Below are 19,502 nucleotides of genomic sequence, written 5' to 3' on the forward strand. Positions count from 1 at the left end.
GCTAAAGTTATGGTTTTCTCTGAGTTGTTCCTACGCATCATAAACAATTTTCTTTCATTTCAAGGGGGGTAGTTTGGGTCAGATAGTTGAAACCAAGAAACACATTGATGCATCAAAGGAAAGCAATCCTAAGCACAAGCTGAAGCTGGTTTTACAATTTTGCAGAAATATCATAACTTTAAGCCATGGGAAATAGCAGGGCATAGCCTCAATCTTAATGAAAATGCCCAGATCGGCTCTAAAGGTTGGTTATGAGCCAGGGAGCTAATTTAAACAAAAGCTGCAAAATCTGATCCAAAAAATCCACTATAAGTTAAAATTTAAGCCACCAATTCCATTTTTTTTTTTTTTTTATCTGAAAATAAATGATTGTTATATTGAACAAGGAACAGTTTAAATAAAGTGAGCAGAGAGGCTGCAGCAGCTGTGGGAGACAATGTTGGTTCTGGCTGGTCTAATAATCCAGCTGAAATGGCACCCAACGTAAGAGCAGAAGCTATATCTGAGGATGCATTCCCAGCCCTCACACAGATAACTAATCTGCTTAATGAACAAAAAGACATGTTCAGTGAGCTGCTAAAACAAGAGTTGAAAACAATTTCAGGATTAGCCAACATAATCCACAACATATCTGGTTCACTTACAGTTTTTTTAAGGGAATTGCAGGATCTGGAAACTATCCTGTAATTTACACAGAAAGACGTCTATCTTATGAGAACAACTACATGTAAACTAAAAGAAAGCTGCAGCTCAGTCCAGACAGACTAGTTTAAAGTCTGGGCTTGTTGTCAAGGAGAAGTAACCTGGTGAAGGAGGATGCGTTGGTGAAACTTGGATAGATAAAAAATTAAGATTAAAAAAGGTTCTGAGCTAAAAATTGAACACGCAGAGGGAGATTGTAATGGAAATTATTCCTCACATGAGCAAACTCAGAGAGACCACAAGCTAATGTATTCAGATTGCAAAGATTTAGGGCTAAATCTGACATTTTAGAGAACTGAAGCCATCAGAGGCACAATCATTATATTTATTTGTAGAGCACTTTAAAACAGCTACAGCTGAAAACAAAGTGCTGAACATAGCTAAAAATAATAAAACACAATTAAATAATAAAATACAGCATAAAATATAGAAATAAGGTATAACAAGAAATAAGGAAATAACAAGAAAGCTAAATAAACACGTCATAACAACTACTGTAAGTCCTGTCAGTGTTAAAAGCCAGTGAATAAAGATAAGTATTGGGCCGTGTATTAAAGGGGTCATAGATTGGTTATATAGGGTAATTGGTGCTGGTCTTTAAGGTCTCTGAATAGGTGTGTAACATTGAGTGCTGAAAATGGCATATTTTCTGTTCTATGAGCCCTAATTCAAGCCTGGTTAAAAGCCCTAGCATGAAACAACAGGTTTCTTCCTTTTATGGTATGCCTATGAATATTTAGATGAGCTGTCTTCGGTAAAATGCTTTGAGCAAATGAACAGCTGGGCATCAAACTTTGCGGGGATCTTCTGATAGAAAAAAATAATCCATGCCTGTTGAGTCTTCGGATCCTTGAGAAGAGTGTTAGAATGTACCCCTTTCTCCGTGCAGCCTGGAACACTGCATTTACTGTATGTCAGTTTTGGGGTATCACAAAAGTACAGCCCAGAACCAAATAAGGCAACATCCCCGGATTGTGGTCAATTCGGTGCTTCGTTTGAATTCGTCCATTTCATAGTGGAAGTTTAGAATTGGTAGATTTGCAAATAAAGGAGGTGTCAATGGGGCTTGAACTTCTCTATACGTCCATTTCGACCACTGAACTGTCGTTCATCTATGACAATGTAAACTTGGTTATGCATTCTATGGCCCCTTTAAAATTCTGCAGAAAGGAAGCCTCCCTAATGTGCAGTGGGAGCCTGTTCCATAAAAGAGTAGCAGCAATAGAGAAGGCTCTGGCCCCTCTGAGCTTCATTTTAAAACTTTGTACCTGCAAGAGCTGCTGTTCTGCTGACCTGAGGGACCGAGGAGGCAAGTAAGGGTGAAGAAGCTCAGAGTGGTAAGATGGGGCCAGGTTATTTAAAAACAAAGATAACAATTTTAAAATAAATTCTAAAATACGCAGGCAGCCAGTGGAGCGAGGCCAGGACAGGAGTGATGTGATCATACTTTGAAATTCCAGTTAAAAGACGAACAGCTGAATTTTGCATCAGCTGTAAGTAAGACTGCAAAGACAGACACAGTCTGTTACAGTAATCAAATCAAAATGAAATAAAAGCATGGATAACTGCTTAAAATGGTTGTCATGAAAGAAATGGTCTTAGTTTTGTCAATTGTCTTAACTGATAAAAGCAAGATCTTACAACCACTCTAATTTACGTGACAGTCGTTTTAAAATATGGTGTCAGGGCTCCTAGGTCTATAATAATGCATTCACAAGGGCGACTAGTTCCAAACACTATGACCTCAGTTTTCTTCTTGTTAAAATAAAAAAAGTTCAAGGCCAGCAAGGCTTTGATCTCATCTAAACAGTTCAATAAAGACTTCACAGAAAAACCATCTCTCTGCTTTGGGGCAAATAGATTTGGCAGGGTTCTATTTGCATCAATGAGGACTACTTTACACAGAGGCATTTGTGACAAAGAGGGGGGAGCTGAAGCCAAAGCTCCCCAAAGCTAGGTGAGCCTGACAAGGAGAAGACATTGCTTTAACGCAATGACAAACAGTTCATCAATGAAGCAGAACCCCAAAACAACAAGGTAATAAACAGGAAACTGAGTGAATGGAAAGGTATTTGGTAAATATATTACTGATTTAACACTTTCACGTTTTCTTTTCCAAAAAGAAGTAGCATGTGCCAATACATGTGGTATCAGGAAAAAGTTGACAGAAATAAATCAGGTTTGGTCACCAGCAGGTCTAAATATTTGGGCATTGTCTTAATCACACCTTAATTAACTATTTCCTACCTGGGAAGGTGGGAAAGTTACTTAGTCATTAAGTTACTGTAGAAATACTCAATATAAATCCTGTTTTGATTCTTGTTCCAGGCTGCTGCATTTAAATCAGAGAATCTAGACTCTATTTGTTAGATCATATGTTTGATACAAATAAAAAGTGTATTTTGTGGTCTAGACATTGACTGGAGCAACATTTATTGTTCACAAAAAGCTAAACTTAATGCAATTACAGCAGTATATGGACTAAGATTATATATTAACTAATGTGACAGAAAACCTGTTAGTGCTAGTGGGTTTTTCTTACCATAACCTTATTTTAATAGTTAGGAAAACATAACAGTCAATTAAACTCCAACAATTGCATTTAGATGATAATACAAGTCATTTTAAACAGAATATTTTGATAAAAAAAAAATAAAATATTCAAATATTTTATCAGTGAAGGATCCAGGATTATTACAATGAAGTCTGAAACATTTACTCTGCCTGTTGTAAAAAGGCATGAGCCTCTCAAGAAATACAATTAGAAAAAAACAAGGTGTCCATGGACAGATGCTTAGCATAAAGGAGGCATGGAAAAGAGAAATCCGGTAACAGTACAAGTTATACAAGACAAATTATACAAGACTCAGAAATTGAATGGCAAAAATTAACAGAAAGAAAAAAGAATCTGAAACAGGGTTTATACAGAAATGAATAACTCAAATTTAATGCTTTTTAATGCTCTTTTAATGCTCTTAGAAATAATTTTCATGCCACCAACATGTACCCATCGACAGGCTGCAGCCATGTCCTGAATTTCTCGTTTTCCAACCCCCCTCGTCTCTCTCCGACTCAAGCTTCTTTTCTGAACATACAACTTTGCGATCAACTGGAAGCAGTTCAACGCAAATATATCATGATATCGTATGTCTGATGAAATTGTTTTTATAAACATTTTTTTAAATAAAGCATTTTAAATGCCACAATAAACACATTTAACAAATTTTAAAGCCAATTAAGCCCTTAATTTAAAAAAGAATAATTTAATGACTTTTAACGATTTTTTATGACCCGCGAAAGCCCTCTGAAAAAATATGGAGAAGACTGAATGAAATGATAACGAAAAACAATAATCCAATGAACGTTTTTTGGGGAAAAAAGATGGTTTCTAACTACACCTATTGAAGTTGCTCATCATCTAAACAGAAATGCTGACTCAGCTAAATTGGCTACCATTACTGGATAGATTCTTTTATGTGTTGTCTTTCTTAAAAAAACTATAGTACCAACAAAGCCGCCAAAAAACTTTTAACAAGATCTTATATTTAGCAATTATTAGCATAATTATCACAATACACTAGACATGCCACTGTAGGAAAATTTGTTCTACCAAAAGAAAAATCAAAAGTGTTATGAGGATGTTAACATACAAAGCAAAAAATGGATGGTACATTTAAAAACATAGAGTAATGAAAATTTTAAATGCTGTTTCATTTCAAAGCCATGAACTATATTGAGTAGTCTGTGGTCATGCATTTCGTATTTTAAAGTATTGTCTTTGTGACAGCTTAGCTGCGCTAAAAGAGATCACAACAATCAATAAAATTAATTAAAAAAAATAAATGATAAAAAATCAATATTCCAGATGAATAACTTCATGCTAACGATGAAGGTATTTAAACTTCTGACTGGCACTGGATGTCCTATTTAATGACACCCTTACTCTAACTGTGTCAGAAGAAGCCAGCCTTGCTAAGCATGCATGTCAGTGCTCAGTTGAACCTCTCTTCCCCCCCTCTTTTCAGCACACAGAGATCCACTCTGTCTTGTCTTTTGTTGAGTTTTGATCCGACAATGTATGGTATTGAACTGAATAATAAAATCCATCAGTCTGGATGTTATTAGACTGCAATGCTTAGCGCTCTGAGGAACAGTCATTATGCAAATTAGATTGTACTTGATAGGGAGAAGATAGGCTGTCAGTGTTAGTTATTAAATATCTGAAAAGCTGAGGTGACACACATTCATCTCTTTTAGGGTATTTCTTGTCTTCCTGTGGAGTCTTTGTATTTTGAAGTTATTCAAAGCCTTTACCATATCCACAGAAGTATTTCTGATATAGATGTAACTAATTCCTTTATTTCTGTCTCATTGTTAGACATGAGAGTTTTGGATAATTGATCATTCAAAATTACATCAAAAAGACAACTTTATTTGTTGAAATGTAAACCATACATGTTTTTATTGAGTGAAACATAAAGTACCTCCTCAATTGACTATTAAAAATAAAAAACCCTTAAGTACCTTACCGTGTTTGTAATATTTTCTCCCATGTATTAAAGGATATTAGCTCTTTCATAGTTTTGATTTTTTTTCTTGTAGTTTGCAGCAGTTATATGTGAAAAGCGTTTATTTTTTCACAGTAGAGCAGAGAGAACTTGGTTTTATAAAATATTATTTTAGTTTGAACCTCTAATTCCTGGTTTTCTTATCGGACCTGAGCAGCTCAAAAGGCTCAGATCCATTCCATTCTGTTGCTGAACAAATATAATCTCATACAGCTGCTTGTCTATGTTCTGAAAGAGCAAACAATTGGATTTTATTTTGGCCAAATGAAGATAAGAAATAATTTAATTTGATTTATTCAGTGTTTACCCTCAGTCTAAAGCACTGAAACCAAATATCATAATTCAGAATTTTAATGTGGAGAATCGGAGCTCACAACCAGGCTTTGAAAAGAAAATGCATTGTTATTTCTGAAACCATAGAAACATATTAGTTTGCATATATAAATACATGCATATGTCAGTTTTTTGGAAGAATCACAAAAACAATCCTTTTGTCTTATGTAATAATGCATCACTGATAAGCAAAGCAGAACAAGATTATTCAAGGCAAACATAAAAGAACTAAAGGGCATATTTTATGTAACTACCTCAGTGTACAAAACACGAGCAATATTTTATGGTGAATTTAGGCCTTGAAGTTTACCCACATATGTGAATGGGATAGGTCTAAGAAGTTTCCATGAATACGTTATGTTTCTGTATCTATCTATCTATCTATCTATCTATCTATCTATCTATCTATCTATCTATCTATCTATCTATCTATCTATATAGGTATATATATATATATATATATATATATATATATATATATATATATATATATATATATATATATATATATATAGGATAAGTGTATAGATAAGTTGTATAAGAGCTAAATAAGCTAATAGCAATATGACTTGATCTGACATAACTCCATGACTTAATCTGCTGATATAACGGGGTCTGCTACCAAATTCCCAAACAAAAAATGTAAACTATTAGATTTTGGGAGAACCATCCCTAGGAATCAAAATCACACAAGTATCAAATGTTCACTTCAATTTAGTTGGACTGATGTTAGAAACCAATAGATAAATGCAAGTTACACCTTGAAGGTATTTCAGCAAGATAAGTAAAACTAACTATTAGTGCGTAGTGTGTCCCAACATTTCCCTCAGCTAGATCTGAGAAATCTACATCTGCTTTATTGAGTAAAGTAAGGTTGTTTATTGTTTAAGTGAATTTGAATTACTTTATCAAGAAAATAACAATTGCTTTTCTTGGATCTTCATTGACTTTATACATGAACTTCATTCAAGTGTATTCTAGTCAGTCTTACCTCTGGTTTCCTGATATCCCAATAAACTGTTACAATAACATGACATTTCAATGAATAGGTAAGGGTGTAAACCAACAGCTTTATCATTATATGGTATATTGATTTGTTTACATAAAATACAATATTTTGTTGATCACAAAGTCTGTCAATTCAGTTCAAAGCACAAGTAATCATTATAAATTGACATCATCTGCTCATCTAACTACAGTATTATTAACAACTCCAATAAAACAGGATCATTTTATTTTTAAGCTTTTACGGACATCAGTCATTTATGTTGAAAACATTATTTTCATTAAAAAAACATAATTAGAAAAAGGATTAGCTGTTTACTTTATTCTAGTGCCTTTTAAAGGCATATGTTTGATATGAAATATTTTTTCATTGCATTAATGTAATTGGATCTTTAATTTAAATTATTTATTGATTTGGAGTGATATGTTAAACCCCTTCCCACAGGTTTATTAAAAGCTAAATCCTAAATAACGACTTTAGTTTTTATTTTAGAAAATCATTCTTTATGTGTTTTGCAGTCATCAGATTCCTGAACCTGGGGCTTGGGGAAAAAAAGGCAGAGGTGGTGTTGTGGAACATAACAGAGTTGTGTAAATATCCACAGAATTCATACATTTGCATATAAAAGCTAATTAGCATAAGCCAGAGGAGGAACATCTTGAAAGGGTTTGAATGTTCTTGCTGGTTACAGCATAAACAGATTCTGCTGAAACTATTCTGAAAAACAACCATTTCTTTCATCATACAAGCTTTTCTCAATAGACGTGAATGTGAGGCTTAAATAATCCATGTATTTGGTGTGATCATCTGAACAAGCTATAAAGAAAAACAGAGAGACACCTTATTTAGATAAAATGTCTTATATTGCTGAAGTAAAGGTAGAGCACTATTGATTGGACTCCTTTTTCCTGTGTAGATACTCTACATGCACACCTCATTACTTCTAGAGCTAACTTTTCCGTTTCCATATTAGCTGTGTAATACGATGTTTAAGGAAAAAAATTTTGCTCTTGGGTTTAGTTATTGATCTGAAGGGACAAGTAAAAAATCAAATCAAAATTAACATATTGTATAAAGGTTGATGCCTTGATAAGCCACATAACAATTATACCAAATCTGATCTCTCTACAGGTTTTTAGGTGTTCCACCTGGAAGAGGAAGCTGCCCCCTGACAGGACCTTTACCGTTTGACCTCATGTACACTGACTACCACGGACTGCAGCAAATGAAGCAGCACTTGGGTCTTTCTCTGAGGAAGCACAAGTTAGTCCACTTCAGTTTATTTCTAACAGCACTTCACTAAATGCAGAAAGTTTGCAATATTGGTCTTATTACACTGCTGGGCATTTAAAGCCAAATAGCAGTCAAATGTATTATCTATCATTAGAAACAAATTAGTTAAACTTATTTAGACATTTAACAATGTATTAACATATCACAAAAATATTGAAGCACTAAACTGTTACATTACCTGAGCAGAATTAAAGCATATCTGAGTGCAGTTTCCTTTATTTTATGTCTGATATAAATCTAAAAAATACATACCTAGCCTAAAAAAAGGGTCTTTCTTTTTAATAATAAATCTTATACTGTTAAAAACTTGCGTATTTACATTTAAATGTGCCATATCTGTAAGGAGAAAATATCTGTTGGTTAAAAAGGTTAACAAATCCTCTCAGTTGATGGCAAACAGCAATGTCATAGCCTGATGCAACATCTCTCATACTTGAAAACTTACGGTGTGTCATCATTGGAAGCAGGCAGTCTCAGAGGAGAATATGTGCATGAGCCTCTGCCAATAATGAAAAAATCATATCTCGAGTCTTATGGATTGAACTCTATCCTTCTAGATGTCAATGCGTGTCCCCTGGTAAAACATTCATGAACACAATCCAAAGTATGTTTTGATTAAAAATATGACCATGTAAACAAAGAAATGAAAAATATAACAGGCTTTCCGTGGGTTTATATTTTTCTATAAAAAGCTAAGATATAATCCAGTATACCAATATCCTTATCTTTTTTGCTACACTTTAGTCCTAAAGTCATCCACCAATTGAAAGGCATTTGTAACTTATCATTTGCCCTCTGTTTTACATCTATTGTGTCTCTTCTTCTGTTGTTTGTGTGAAAACAAGTTATTGCAGCCAAATTTAATGTATAATGCTTTTGTCATCAAATCTTAGACTTTGCCTGATATTGAATCATATATGGAAAACTAACTTAGATGCAAAAAGAAATTAACATGTATATATATTTTTTTAGAATACTTCACTTTGTCTAAAGAAAAGGAAAAAAAATGCCATTTTTTTGTAATGTTTTATTGTTTTTTGGTTAATGAAATCCACTAAGCCAGTGACTTTATCTGATGTTATTGTTCTGTGAAAATTTGTATACATATTTGAGCTTTTAAGATCTCCAGAAAGGCTTTTAAACAAGACAACTGTACTTAAGTGTTTGCGGTTGATTAAGGTTTACCCTTCCTTCAAAGACTTTAATTTGAAAAAAATCAGATGTTTCAAGCTTTTAAGCTGTTGGAAAGCTTCTAAGCTGCAGATCTAAATTAACATGCAGATTTGACTGATAACTAGAGGGCATTGTTGGTCAATAGCCTCCCTCACTGAGAGATGTTTGGTTTCATGTACAAAGTGTTGAACTGGTTTGAAATGGTGAACTGTGTGTTTTTAAAAGCTTAAATCTGAGGCTTCCTTCTCTGTTTTGTGTTATATTTTATTTACCTAAATGGTTTCCTTCACTCCTCTTTTACACCATCTAGTATCACGTCCGTAAAATATTTTGAACCCTGAGAAGTCTGTTCCTAATCCTAAAAGTGTAGGTGCCCAGCGGATCTGTCCTGAGGAGTTGGCTCTCCCATGTTTGGCCATGCGTCCTTTGACAGGTTGTTTAGTTTCTCCAACCTAAAAGTTTTTTCTGCTCTGAACTGGATACATAATGCTGATCAGTTTGTGTTTGGGAATTTTCCTTAGAATTAACCAATCTTCTTCAATTATCATACTTCTCAGTTATTTACAGTAGGTGTTCCCACAGAGGGATGACCATAACTATGTTTTTGTAATTAATTGGTTCATTAGAGGATTTTTTGCTGCCTTGACCCAAAACCAGTCAGGATATCCACAGGTTTGGAGAGGAGGTATGTGTCCTTTAGGACATGAATCCTTAAAGTTGGTCCGCGAAGGCCCCTTTCCTGCAGTTTTAGAGGTTTCTCTGCTTTAGCACAGCTGATTCTGATGAATGCAGTTCAGCAAAAGCCTGTTAATAAACTATCAATGTAAATCAGCTGGAGCAGGGAAACCTGCAGGACATCGGCCCTCGAGGACCGACTTTGGGGATGCCTGCTTTAGGACATGTTCCGGTCATTGGAGTTGGGTTTATTGACAGAAGGTTTGTGTTTCAGAGGGCGGTCAGAGCAAAACAGAAGTTATTGATCTGTATTAGTTGACTTTCTGTAAGCCTTAATGTTGAGCTTTCATCAGACAGCTTGTTGTGATGTTTCCTTTCTGGTGAACCTGAAGATATTGCCCACAGTATTGATGTGTATTCCCTCTACTTTCTTTGCTTCATCTTGAATTTGACCACAATCAGTGGCCCTTTTGATTGTAAACCTATGTCTGCCACCTACATATAAATAGTATTAGCTTTCCTTTAGAGAGTGGTTGGAGTTACAGAGAAGTACAGCAAAAGGGCTGGAGAGCAACATCTGATTTCAGTATTGCAGGTCACACGCTCCTGATTTAGGGCTATTGCTTATTTCCTTTCAGCTCTGTAAAACTTTTCCTGGTACAGCAGAGGTCGCAGACTGTCAAATGTGGCCTTTGGCTTATTCTTATTGTCAAGGATATTTGTGTCTGCTAATCTTTCAATGGTCCAATTGATCAGATATTAACATTGGAAATAAAATGTAAAAATCATGTTTCATTTTTAATCATAGTTTCCAGTTTGGGATTCTTTCCAAATACATAGGGATACCAGAAACTGACTGAAACTGGAGGAATACAATAACTCATTATGATCACTTTGTTATATTGTTGGCAGTACGTTGATTAAAGGTGGTGGTGGAAAATAAGATATTTACTAATTGACTGCTTAAATATATCTCTAAAAAAAATGAAATTTCAAGCAAAACAAAAGTAGTTGAATAGAGGAGGTATTTTAATAACAACAGCAACTACTGCACATATATCAAATAAACCATAAATCCTTCACACTTATAATAACTTTGGAGGATTAACCCTGAACTCTGATAAATCTCGTCAGATTAACATCAATTTATTTCTGACCTTCTTGACTAAATAATTTTCACTTATAAGCAGTGAAATATTGATGCAAATTATTGTTTTGACAAAGAAAAACATAACCTTGTATTGGTTCATTTCTGGGATTCATTTCAATAACAGAGAGAATTTTCCCTTTTCTATTACATCTCAGATGCCATATTCGGGTGATTGACACCTTCGGCACAGAGCCTGCTTACAACCATGAGGAATATGCCACTCTTCACGGCTACAGAACCAACTGGGGCTACTGGAACCTTCATGGCCAACAGTACATGACCATGTTCCGTATGTTTATGCCTTTTTTTCTTTTACTTTGGTCTTACAATGTTTAAGACATACAGAATATCTCCTTAGCAAACCTATCAAATACAGTATCAACTAATGCCGGCTGAATATTGTAAAATCACAAAGTTATTAAGATGAGTAGAAGCGGACAAATGTTAGAGTGGATTTGTGCTGCTCTGAGTGTAGAGAAGACTGTGAGTGTAAAGTGCATCAAATCTTCACATTCCAAGCTATGGGCCAGGTTGAGTTTGAAATAATGTGCATGTTAATTAATGTGAAAGCAGATTATAGAACAGATAATAGAACAACTCCTAATAATTGTAGAGTCTTGCACTAACTTGCTCAGACCTTCTTGTCCTCATTCTCTGGATATTTGGCTGACATCCCCAATCATCAATGAGCTTTATTATTAGACAGTTTGCTCACAAACATTATGAGGCTGAGAGCCTGCAGGAGGCATTTTTTGGCCTCTGAACAAATATTCACCTTCCTGCAAGTGTAGCGGCACTCCAGCTCCTTTAGTTTCTTCTGTACCACTTTGGAAATCAGTCTAAAAAAAATTTATTGAAACGTGCGCAGTACCAGATAATATGATGTTATGATGTTTAATAAAGGAACAAAATTAAAAAACATCAACATGATTAAATCGGTCAAAAAGCGGTGTTGCTTCCAGCATATCTGTTTCCCCTCTTCTTACGTACTATATGCACACAAAAAAAAACAAAAAAACAGAATGGAATTACAGTGTGTAGGAAGCCCAAAAATATGCATTACAAATTTGCATTTCTATATGCTATGCTTTTAACGTTACAGTGTTTGTAAATTTAACTGATAATTTTAACAACAAAAAGGTGTCCATTTTTTATTTGAAACTTTTTACATATATCTATGAATTTACCTCCAATTGGCTCTTACAGCAGTTATTCAGCCCCCAATTTTTTTTTTAAAGAGTTGGGGTTTTTTTTTCAGTCTAACAGCCACCAGCCAGAGAGTTCAATCAGAACAGCTGGGTCGGCACAGATGCCTGCAGCTCCCTTCTTCTGGCCGCAATCACGCAGAAATATACAAAAAAACACCAACTGCAGACATTCATAATAGATTTAGTCAAGCCCCGGGGATTCAAAACTTCAGGTTGTCTCCAATTTATTCTGGAACAACAAGCTTCAACACTCTCTCCAAATTACAGTTATCATCGAGACGATTACTGAGAAATTTCCACCATCATCACTGGTGGAGATCTTGATGCAAAATGTTTCTTTTTTACTTCCCTCATCTGTTCTGTTTAAGTTATTTTTTGTTTGCTATGATTCAGGGTTGTTTCATTTCACCGAACCTAACAACTGCGGCAGGTTGTTGAATTTCTGAACTTCATGAACTATAACAGCTTCTGGACCCTGCATAAAAAAAGCAAAAACCTTTGTGCTCCTCTGTTTTCAGATGATTGTATAATGAAACTAGTCAAAGAACATTTCAACCTTCTGCTCTATGAAGCCTTGCTGCAGCTTTATTTTATTTCAAACTAAATTATGAGAACATCTGTATTTACTGAGACATGAAATGGGTTTTGTGCCATCTATTAGCAATTACTGTGTTTGTCCTTGGCAGCCCACACTCCAGACAACTCTTTTATGGGTTTTGTGGCAGAGGAACTGAATGAGACTGAGAGGATGTTTATTCAGAGGAACAAAGTCAACAACATGGCTGTTGTCTATGGCAAAGATGCCAGCATGTGGAAGGTAAGAATGGCACACAAAAAAATCAGCAATCTTTACTTCCCTTTTGCTTTGTTCTAACAAGCATCGGTTATAGGTTATAAGGTCAGCACACTTTGAACTTTTGGAACTTATGTCGCATTACAACCACAAACGTAAGTGATCTTTGGTAACAGAAAAAAACAGTGGAAATAATTCACAGGTTTTTAAAATTTTGATTAATAATAAAAATCTGAAACATTTGATAGGCTTTTCTAATCACTCCTCTTAACTTTAATAACCCAATACAAAATCTTGTGCATCAAATTTCCTTCAAGAATTTAAACCAATGGTTAAATAAACTCTTTTAAAAAACGACATTCTTCAACAGTGTTAAAGTTTAAAGCAGTTTAGGTTATAGAATTTTGCTCAGAGTTGCACTATAAGGCCGTCATTCAAGTTATGGCTGTCCAGCTATGACTTCATATTGCTATCTGTGGAACAGGAGGGGATGAAGTGGTCAAGGAAGAGATTCAGGACTACCTGTGAGGTAGCTCTAGTAATCAACTTGAGCTGTGCAGCTGCTTCACATGGGATTATTCTCTCACTACAGAACATATCAAGCATATTCTAACAATTTTAATGGTCTGTCTGGGCTAAATAAGAGCAGTGCCTGCCTGCTTCTGCTTATTATTTTTTTACAGTACTTCTACTAACAACTGTTAGACTCTGAGGTGAGAGAATTTCTCGAATTGACATGTAAACATGACCATGGGGTAAAGATCTGCTTATCACTCCTTAAGCAGCACGGATTGAATTTTTAGAATATATTTAAAGATTTATATATGAGTACTGTAGTACAACTGAACTAAAAGTTGTGACTCAGCACATATAACCTTAAGGGAATATGAAGACAAAAGAAGGTAAATAAGAAGTCCAGTTTTTCTTAGAAAATATGATGTGAAAGTTGCAATGGTCAATCCTTTATATTGAAAGAAAAGCTAATTGGTGAAAACATGACGAAAATGACAAGGAAATCATTATGCTGTTTTGATTTTAACAGTATAGGGAAACTGATTAAAGTTGATTTGGCTGACAGGTGGTGTTACTTGCACTGCAATTCAGAGAGAAAACATATTTAAGCCTTTACTTTAAAATGAGACAAGGCTCACTTTTTAGCATGATAGTTGTGCAGTCAGCGTAAAGTGGAGTGGTTTAGATCGAAGCATAATCATGTGTTAGAATGACCCAGCTAAAGGCCAGACATAAGTCTTATGCTGTCATATCCGGTTTGACTGAGTTTAAACTATGAAAAAAAAAATACATCTTCAGTCTCTGGATTTGCAAGGCTGAGACAAACCCAAAAGAGCTGCAGCTGAAGTATAATTGTGGTGAAAGTGTTGACAAAAGTGAGTAAAATAGATTAATAATTTGTATTTTTACTTAATAACGGAGCCATAAGAGTTATAAGTGGAAGTAGATACAGAAATCACACAAATCAGATACTTATTAAGTTGAATACATTAAAACTTAATGAGTTGATAGAGTATAGTACTTTAAAAATCTTTTATAAGGCACATAAAAAAGGTCCACCAAACAATATTCGAAAAAGATTTTCTAAAAGATAAAATGAGTATAACTGAAAAGGAAAAGATATTTTCAAAAAATCCTGGTACAGAACAGGAATGATGGAAAGATGTATTTCTATGCAATGTGTTGATTTGTGGAATAAGCTTATTAGTGAGATAAAGCAAGCTGAAGCTTATTTTATGTTTTAAAAAAAAGTAATTTTGATGAGTTGATTATCAGTCGATAGGCTCATGTATAGTTTTTCTCTGTTGCTGTTGCTCGTTTTGATGAACAAGGTGTGTTTGTTTTCTGTATGGTTATAATTATCTGAGTTGAATTGAAGTATTACTTGAAAATGGGGGCATATATAGTTTTTTACTTCTTAGTGCTACTTTTCTTTCATTCAAAATTTCACTTGTCAGCTGCACAGGTTTTATGTTTTTTTTTTCTTTTAATGAATGAATAAAATAAACATCACATCACAAATAATAAAAGAATAATGCAATCATATATATATATATATATATATATATATATATATATATATATATATATATATATATATATATATATATATGTGTGTGTGTGTGTGTGTGTGTGTGTGTGTGTGTGTGTTTGTTTTAACTTATGTCCTGCTTGGTGTTATTTCATTATATAGAGTTATGTTATAATATACTGAGTTACAGTAAGTGGTTGTTGAATGACCAAATGTGCAAAAATGCAAGTGGTTTCAAAATTTTTCCAAATCTCTGTAACCCAAGGTAAGGACCTTGTATGGACACGGCTCTAAGAGATATATTATATGTGATAAATAATGAGATTTTGTTTCAGTAGCTGCAAAACCCATGGGATTTTACATTCCCTGTATGCCTGATACTGAGATACTGATGTTCCTCTAAGAATCAGGTCTGAAGTGTGATGCTGGAGGAACACTTGCACTTGTTTGGAGTAAAGTTTCCCTCCAAGCTTCTGCCATTCTCTCTCACTCCTCCTGCAACTTCGACGTGCTGCTGCCTCCCTGAAGGGTTGTTTTTTTTTGCTTGAAACCGGCAGCAGCTTTGTTCCTTCACTGCCAAAGCCTTCCTTGTTCCTCCGAGCAATGTGAGCAGCAGTGTAACTTTGGTGAATCTGAGGATTTTCAGTGTCAGAGCTAGAGTGCAGGAGGAACAGTTCCCTCTAAGATTACCTTGCTTTACCTCATGATTAGGGCCAAGTTAGAAATACCAGTTTTGCTGATGTATATAATACAATAAATGCTAAATATTTAGTTTTTCTCCTAATTTTTCTTTTTTTTCTTTTTACTTCTCTTTTTCCTGCTTTCAAAATGTACTGTTCTTTCTGTACTTTTCCGGACATATTATTGATGGACCTACAAAGCTTCAAGTAAGTATTGTTGCTTAGTTATTGATTCTCCAAACTATTTTATCAAAGTAAGGTTTTAGTAGAAATATTGATGCCTACAAAATACGAATTTCTCTTTAACTGGGTATCAAAGCAAATGAAAGTTTGTACAAAGAACTTTAGTTCTAATGAGGAATTATACAGTATAAATTGACTATTGTATAATTAGGGACTTCTAATGATGCATTCACAGTGACTCATTCAAAAAGTGCAATCATTTTAAAAACAGGACCCCAGTATACAATTTTTTTTTACTACTAAAGATTCAAGTGTCTGATATGCTCACAACTTCATGAGTTTTTTGGTAAATTGCCCCTTATTTACTAGAAAATCTACAAACCTTTATCACAGTAAATACAGTTTTGGTTTAAGTATCTCAGTTATTTATCTGCTATGATGTTGATAAATAAATTAATTTTGACTTGTTGGTATGGACCTGCTTAGTGTCAGGTTAAGTGGAGTTTTGAAGATGTCCCAAATGCAGAGATGGAAGGAGGCAGAGATGAGTTTTTGGTGATTTAATGTAAATCCAAATGCAGAAGGTAAAGTCCAAAGAATAAAACAATAAAGAATAAATAGGAGACTGAACAAAGACTGGGCTAATCAGCAGATGAGGAACAGGGGTGGATGGAAGCATCTAGAAGGGAGCTAGGGGAAGGAGACTGACAAGGTGACAACAGAGGGTAAACAAGAAATTCACAAGAACTCAAATACAACCAAAAACAACTAGTTTAACAAATTGGAAATTAAATCAATGAAAACTGAAAAAGAAAACTTAAACAGAACCAAAACCATGACACTTGTTGTACTCATTTTTTAATAGAGTGGAGGCTAGATCCAGTTAAATAGCTTAATTTTAGCCTGCTTTAACACATTCTGAAGCTAAGTTGGTCGTGTTTTTATTTGTGTCCAAGTTTCAACTATAAACAGTACATGTTCTGTACTTATATAGCCCCTTTTTTCAAGTCGGGAGACTTAAATAAAGTACTACACACTGCATTCAGTTACTGACCAATTCACACACATTTTAATGGTGGTAAGCTATATTGCACCACAGCTGCCCTGTGGCTCACTGACAGAAGTAAGGTTGCTATACGCAGGTGCCACTGGGCCCTCTGACCTTACCTTCCAAGCAAGCTGAATTGCTGTGAGATTTGTGAATTTATAAGCTCCTGAAAATAAATTTTGCCCAAAGACAATAAACGCAGGCAGAAATGTTTCAAACCATTAAATTGTAGTCATATCTATGAGGTCAACCAGAAGCAACAGGCTAAAGCAAAACAAACACGGCTGACTTGGTGGAAGAGCTATTTTCAGTCTGTTTTAGTTTAATTTAGTAAATGTCATCATATGATTTTGGGGTGGGTGGAGATACAGTCATGTATGTAGATAAAGTATCCAAAAGAAGTGAGCATACAACCTTAATGGGCCCCAGTGCTGAAACCAAGAAGATATGTCAGTTATGCCCCAATCTGTAGATGGTCAATCATCAAGACATTCACCGTTTCTCAATATGCGTTCTTGAGCGTTCTCGTGTGCTCGTGTACTCGTGACACGTCATCAGCCTCAGCCCGAGTACCGTTCCAATTCTCAAGAACGCCAGATCGAGAACGCATCAAATCCCCGGATGTTGTTCTCACCCCGCCCTCTTTATTGAGCATGCATCAGAGCAGACTTGTGCGTTCTTCAGACTGACCGCTTTCCCAGAATGCCCCGCGGCCGCAGCTTGATTCGAGACAGCGCTCACAGTGTTAAGTTAAACATTCCCTTTTCTGCTGCTGTTGTTCTTCAAAAGTACGTTTTGAAATCGTTTGAAGCGATAACATTATACATTTAAGCCTCCCTGTGTGGTCTGTTTACAGAGTTAGTGCGAAATTTAAAAAAAAGTCCGACGTTGAGCGGACCAGAGTGACCAGCAGACCTCCGAGGGTAACCGCAGCCAGGGCTAAATTTACCCTGTCGTGGAGTGAACTTCTCTCGGTCTAGTTATGTGTGAACTACAGCTCGTTCTGATGGCGGTTTTTTGCGGTTCGGTAATTTTTTTTAATGTTTTTTAAGCTTTAGAAATTAAAAATATTGTTTTCAAAATGTTTTGTGTAGGGAATAAATAGTTTTGACTGTTAAAGAAATGCTAAACAACGTTGCCTGTGATGATGTCACGAGTACGCTTCTGCTCCAATACACATACGTGCTTGCGTGCTCGCGTTCTCGTCAAGTCCGATCTTCCTGCGTTCTCGCCAAGAACGGACTTGATGAAAACGCGAGTATGTACTCACGTTCTTGTGAATTGAGAAACGCCTTTTGATTCAGTCGCATACTGTAATATGTTAGAACAGAGTTACAATTTGCTTAATAACGTGGACAGCTGTCTTACGCTGGTCTGTCTCTTATCAAGATGTGTCACGGGTGTGACAATAGTATCCTCTGTTGACATGCTTGACCTTCACAGACCAATAATCTGTCTTATTTTTTCTACCACAGCATTGAGTGTATGGTCTGTATCAAAAAGGAGAGGGGAAATTGTGGTACCATTGTCTATCACAGTTTTAAAACATGCATGAAAATGAAGGAGCTCCTCAGCCTATAGGAGGTATTGATGTCTGTGAGTGGTTGAGACCTGCCTCTGTAATTAGTGAGGTGCCGGACACACACATCAGTAAATATTGTAAATATTTTTGTATAAATATGAATTTAACCTGAGTAGGTCAATAAAAATTTATAATATTCTGATTAGTGTTATTTTTATAATTACAGTTGTTATTTGCATGGTGATTAATCCGAAAATAATTGATTTAAATCGATCACTAAAACCTCATATTTAATATTTGTTAAGACACATATCAATGGTTATGGCATGTAAAAAAACAAAACGAACAATAAAGTATCTTTATTATTATTCTCTAATACATACCAATGGGATAACACTTCAGTGGCTTGTATAAATGATTTATGTCTCTGAGGCATTCATTTTTGCAATATTTCAGCAAAGGCATTTTTTTTTTTTTTTTCCGGTTAATATGTTCAATTAAATGACACAAGTGATATAACACAAGGCACAAGCACTGATATTACTTTTTGTCATAAAACTCCGCAAATACTGGGGTGGTTACCGACAAGATGGTGAAGGTGTAGACAAGGGTAAACTCATCTCAATACATTTCCTTCTTATCCTCATTTCAATTATCATTGACTTCAGGCTTTTATCCATTCCAAAGTAACTGTGTGTGCAATCATTTCATAGATCAATCCTGCTCATTTATATGGTCAAAGTGGGAGTGGTGCAGCAAAACAAGCAATTTACAGGGAATAAAGTCAATATACTACAGTTTTATCACAAACAAGAATGGACATATAAAAGCAAAGACTACTGTCTTAAAGATCCTTTTTAAAACCGCTGGAGCTATAGCATTTATGGAGTTTATTACATTAGTTTATACAAATATACAAATAAATTAATCCATAAGGCTAATGCTAAATATACAGTATAAGTAATACCAGTTAGGTGTATTTGATTGGAATTTACATTAAAATACTCTTTTAAATCAAATAATGTAACCAATAATCAAATATACTGTAGAATAAATATTTAAATATTAGCCGAAGACATACGGTAATTGCATTCTCTGATTTAGTTTTTTTTATGGAAACCTTT

The 19,502-nt window shown here is 34.9% G+C and overlaps 1 protein-coding gene across 1 annotated transcript in view; it reads left to right on the forward strand.

Annotated features, from left to right (window-relative positions):
- Positions 1–19,502, forward strand: part of LOC119793525 (alpha-1,6-mannosylglycoprotein 6-beta-N-acetylglucosaminyltransferase B-like) — a 141,220-nt gene that overhangs the window by 95,300 nt on the left and 26,418 nt on the right. Inside the window, exons 9-12 of the mRNA XM_038300727.1 lie at positions 7,741–7,872; positions 11,056–11,189; positions 12,795–12,925; positions 15,827–15,832. Coding sequence (XP_038156655.1) covers positions 7,741–7,872; positions 11,056–11,189; positions 12,795–12,925; positions 15,827–15,832 — 403 coding nt within the window. The remainder of the gene's footprint in view (positions 1–7,740; positions 7,873–11,055; positions 11,190–12,794; positions 12,926–15,826; positions 15,833–19,502) is intronic.

Source organism: Cyprinodon tularosa, unplaced genomic scaffold (assembly GCF_016077235.1).
Source record: "Cyprinodon tularosa strain WSP-4 unplaced genomic scaffold, ASM1607723v1 ctg454, whole genome shotgun sequence".
Lineage (NCBI taxonomy): Eukaryota > Metazoa > Chordata > Actinopteri > Cyprinodontiformes > Cyprinodontidae > Cyprinodon > Cyprinodon tularosa.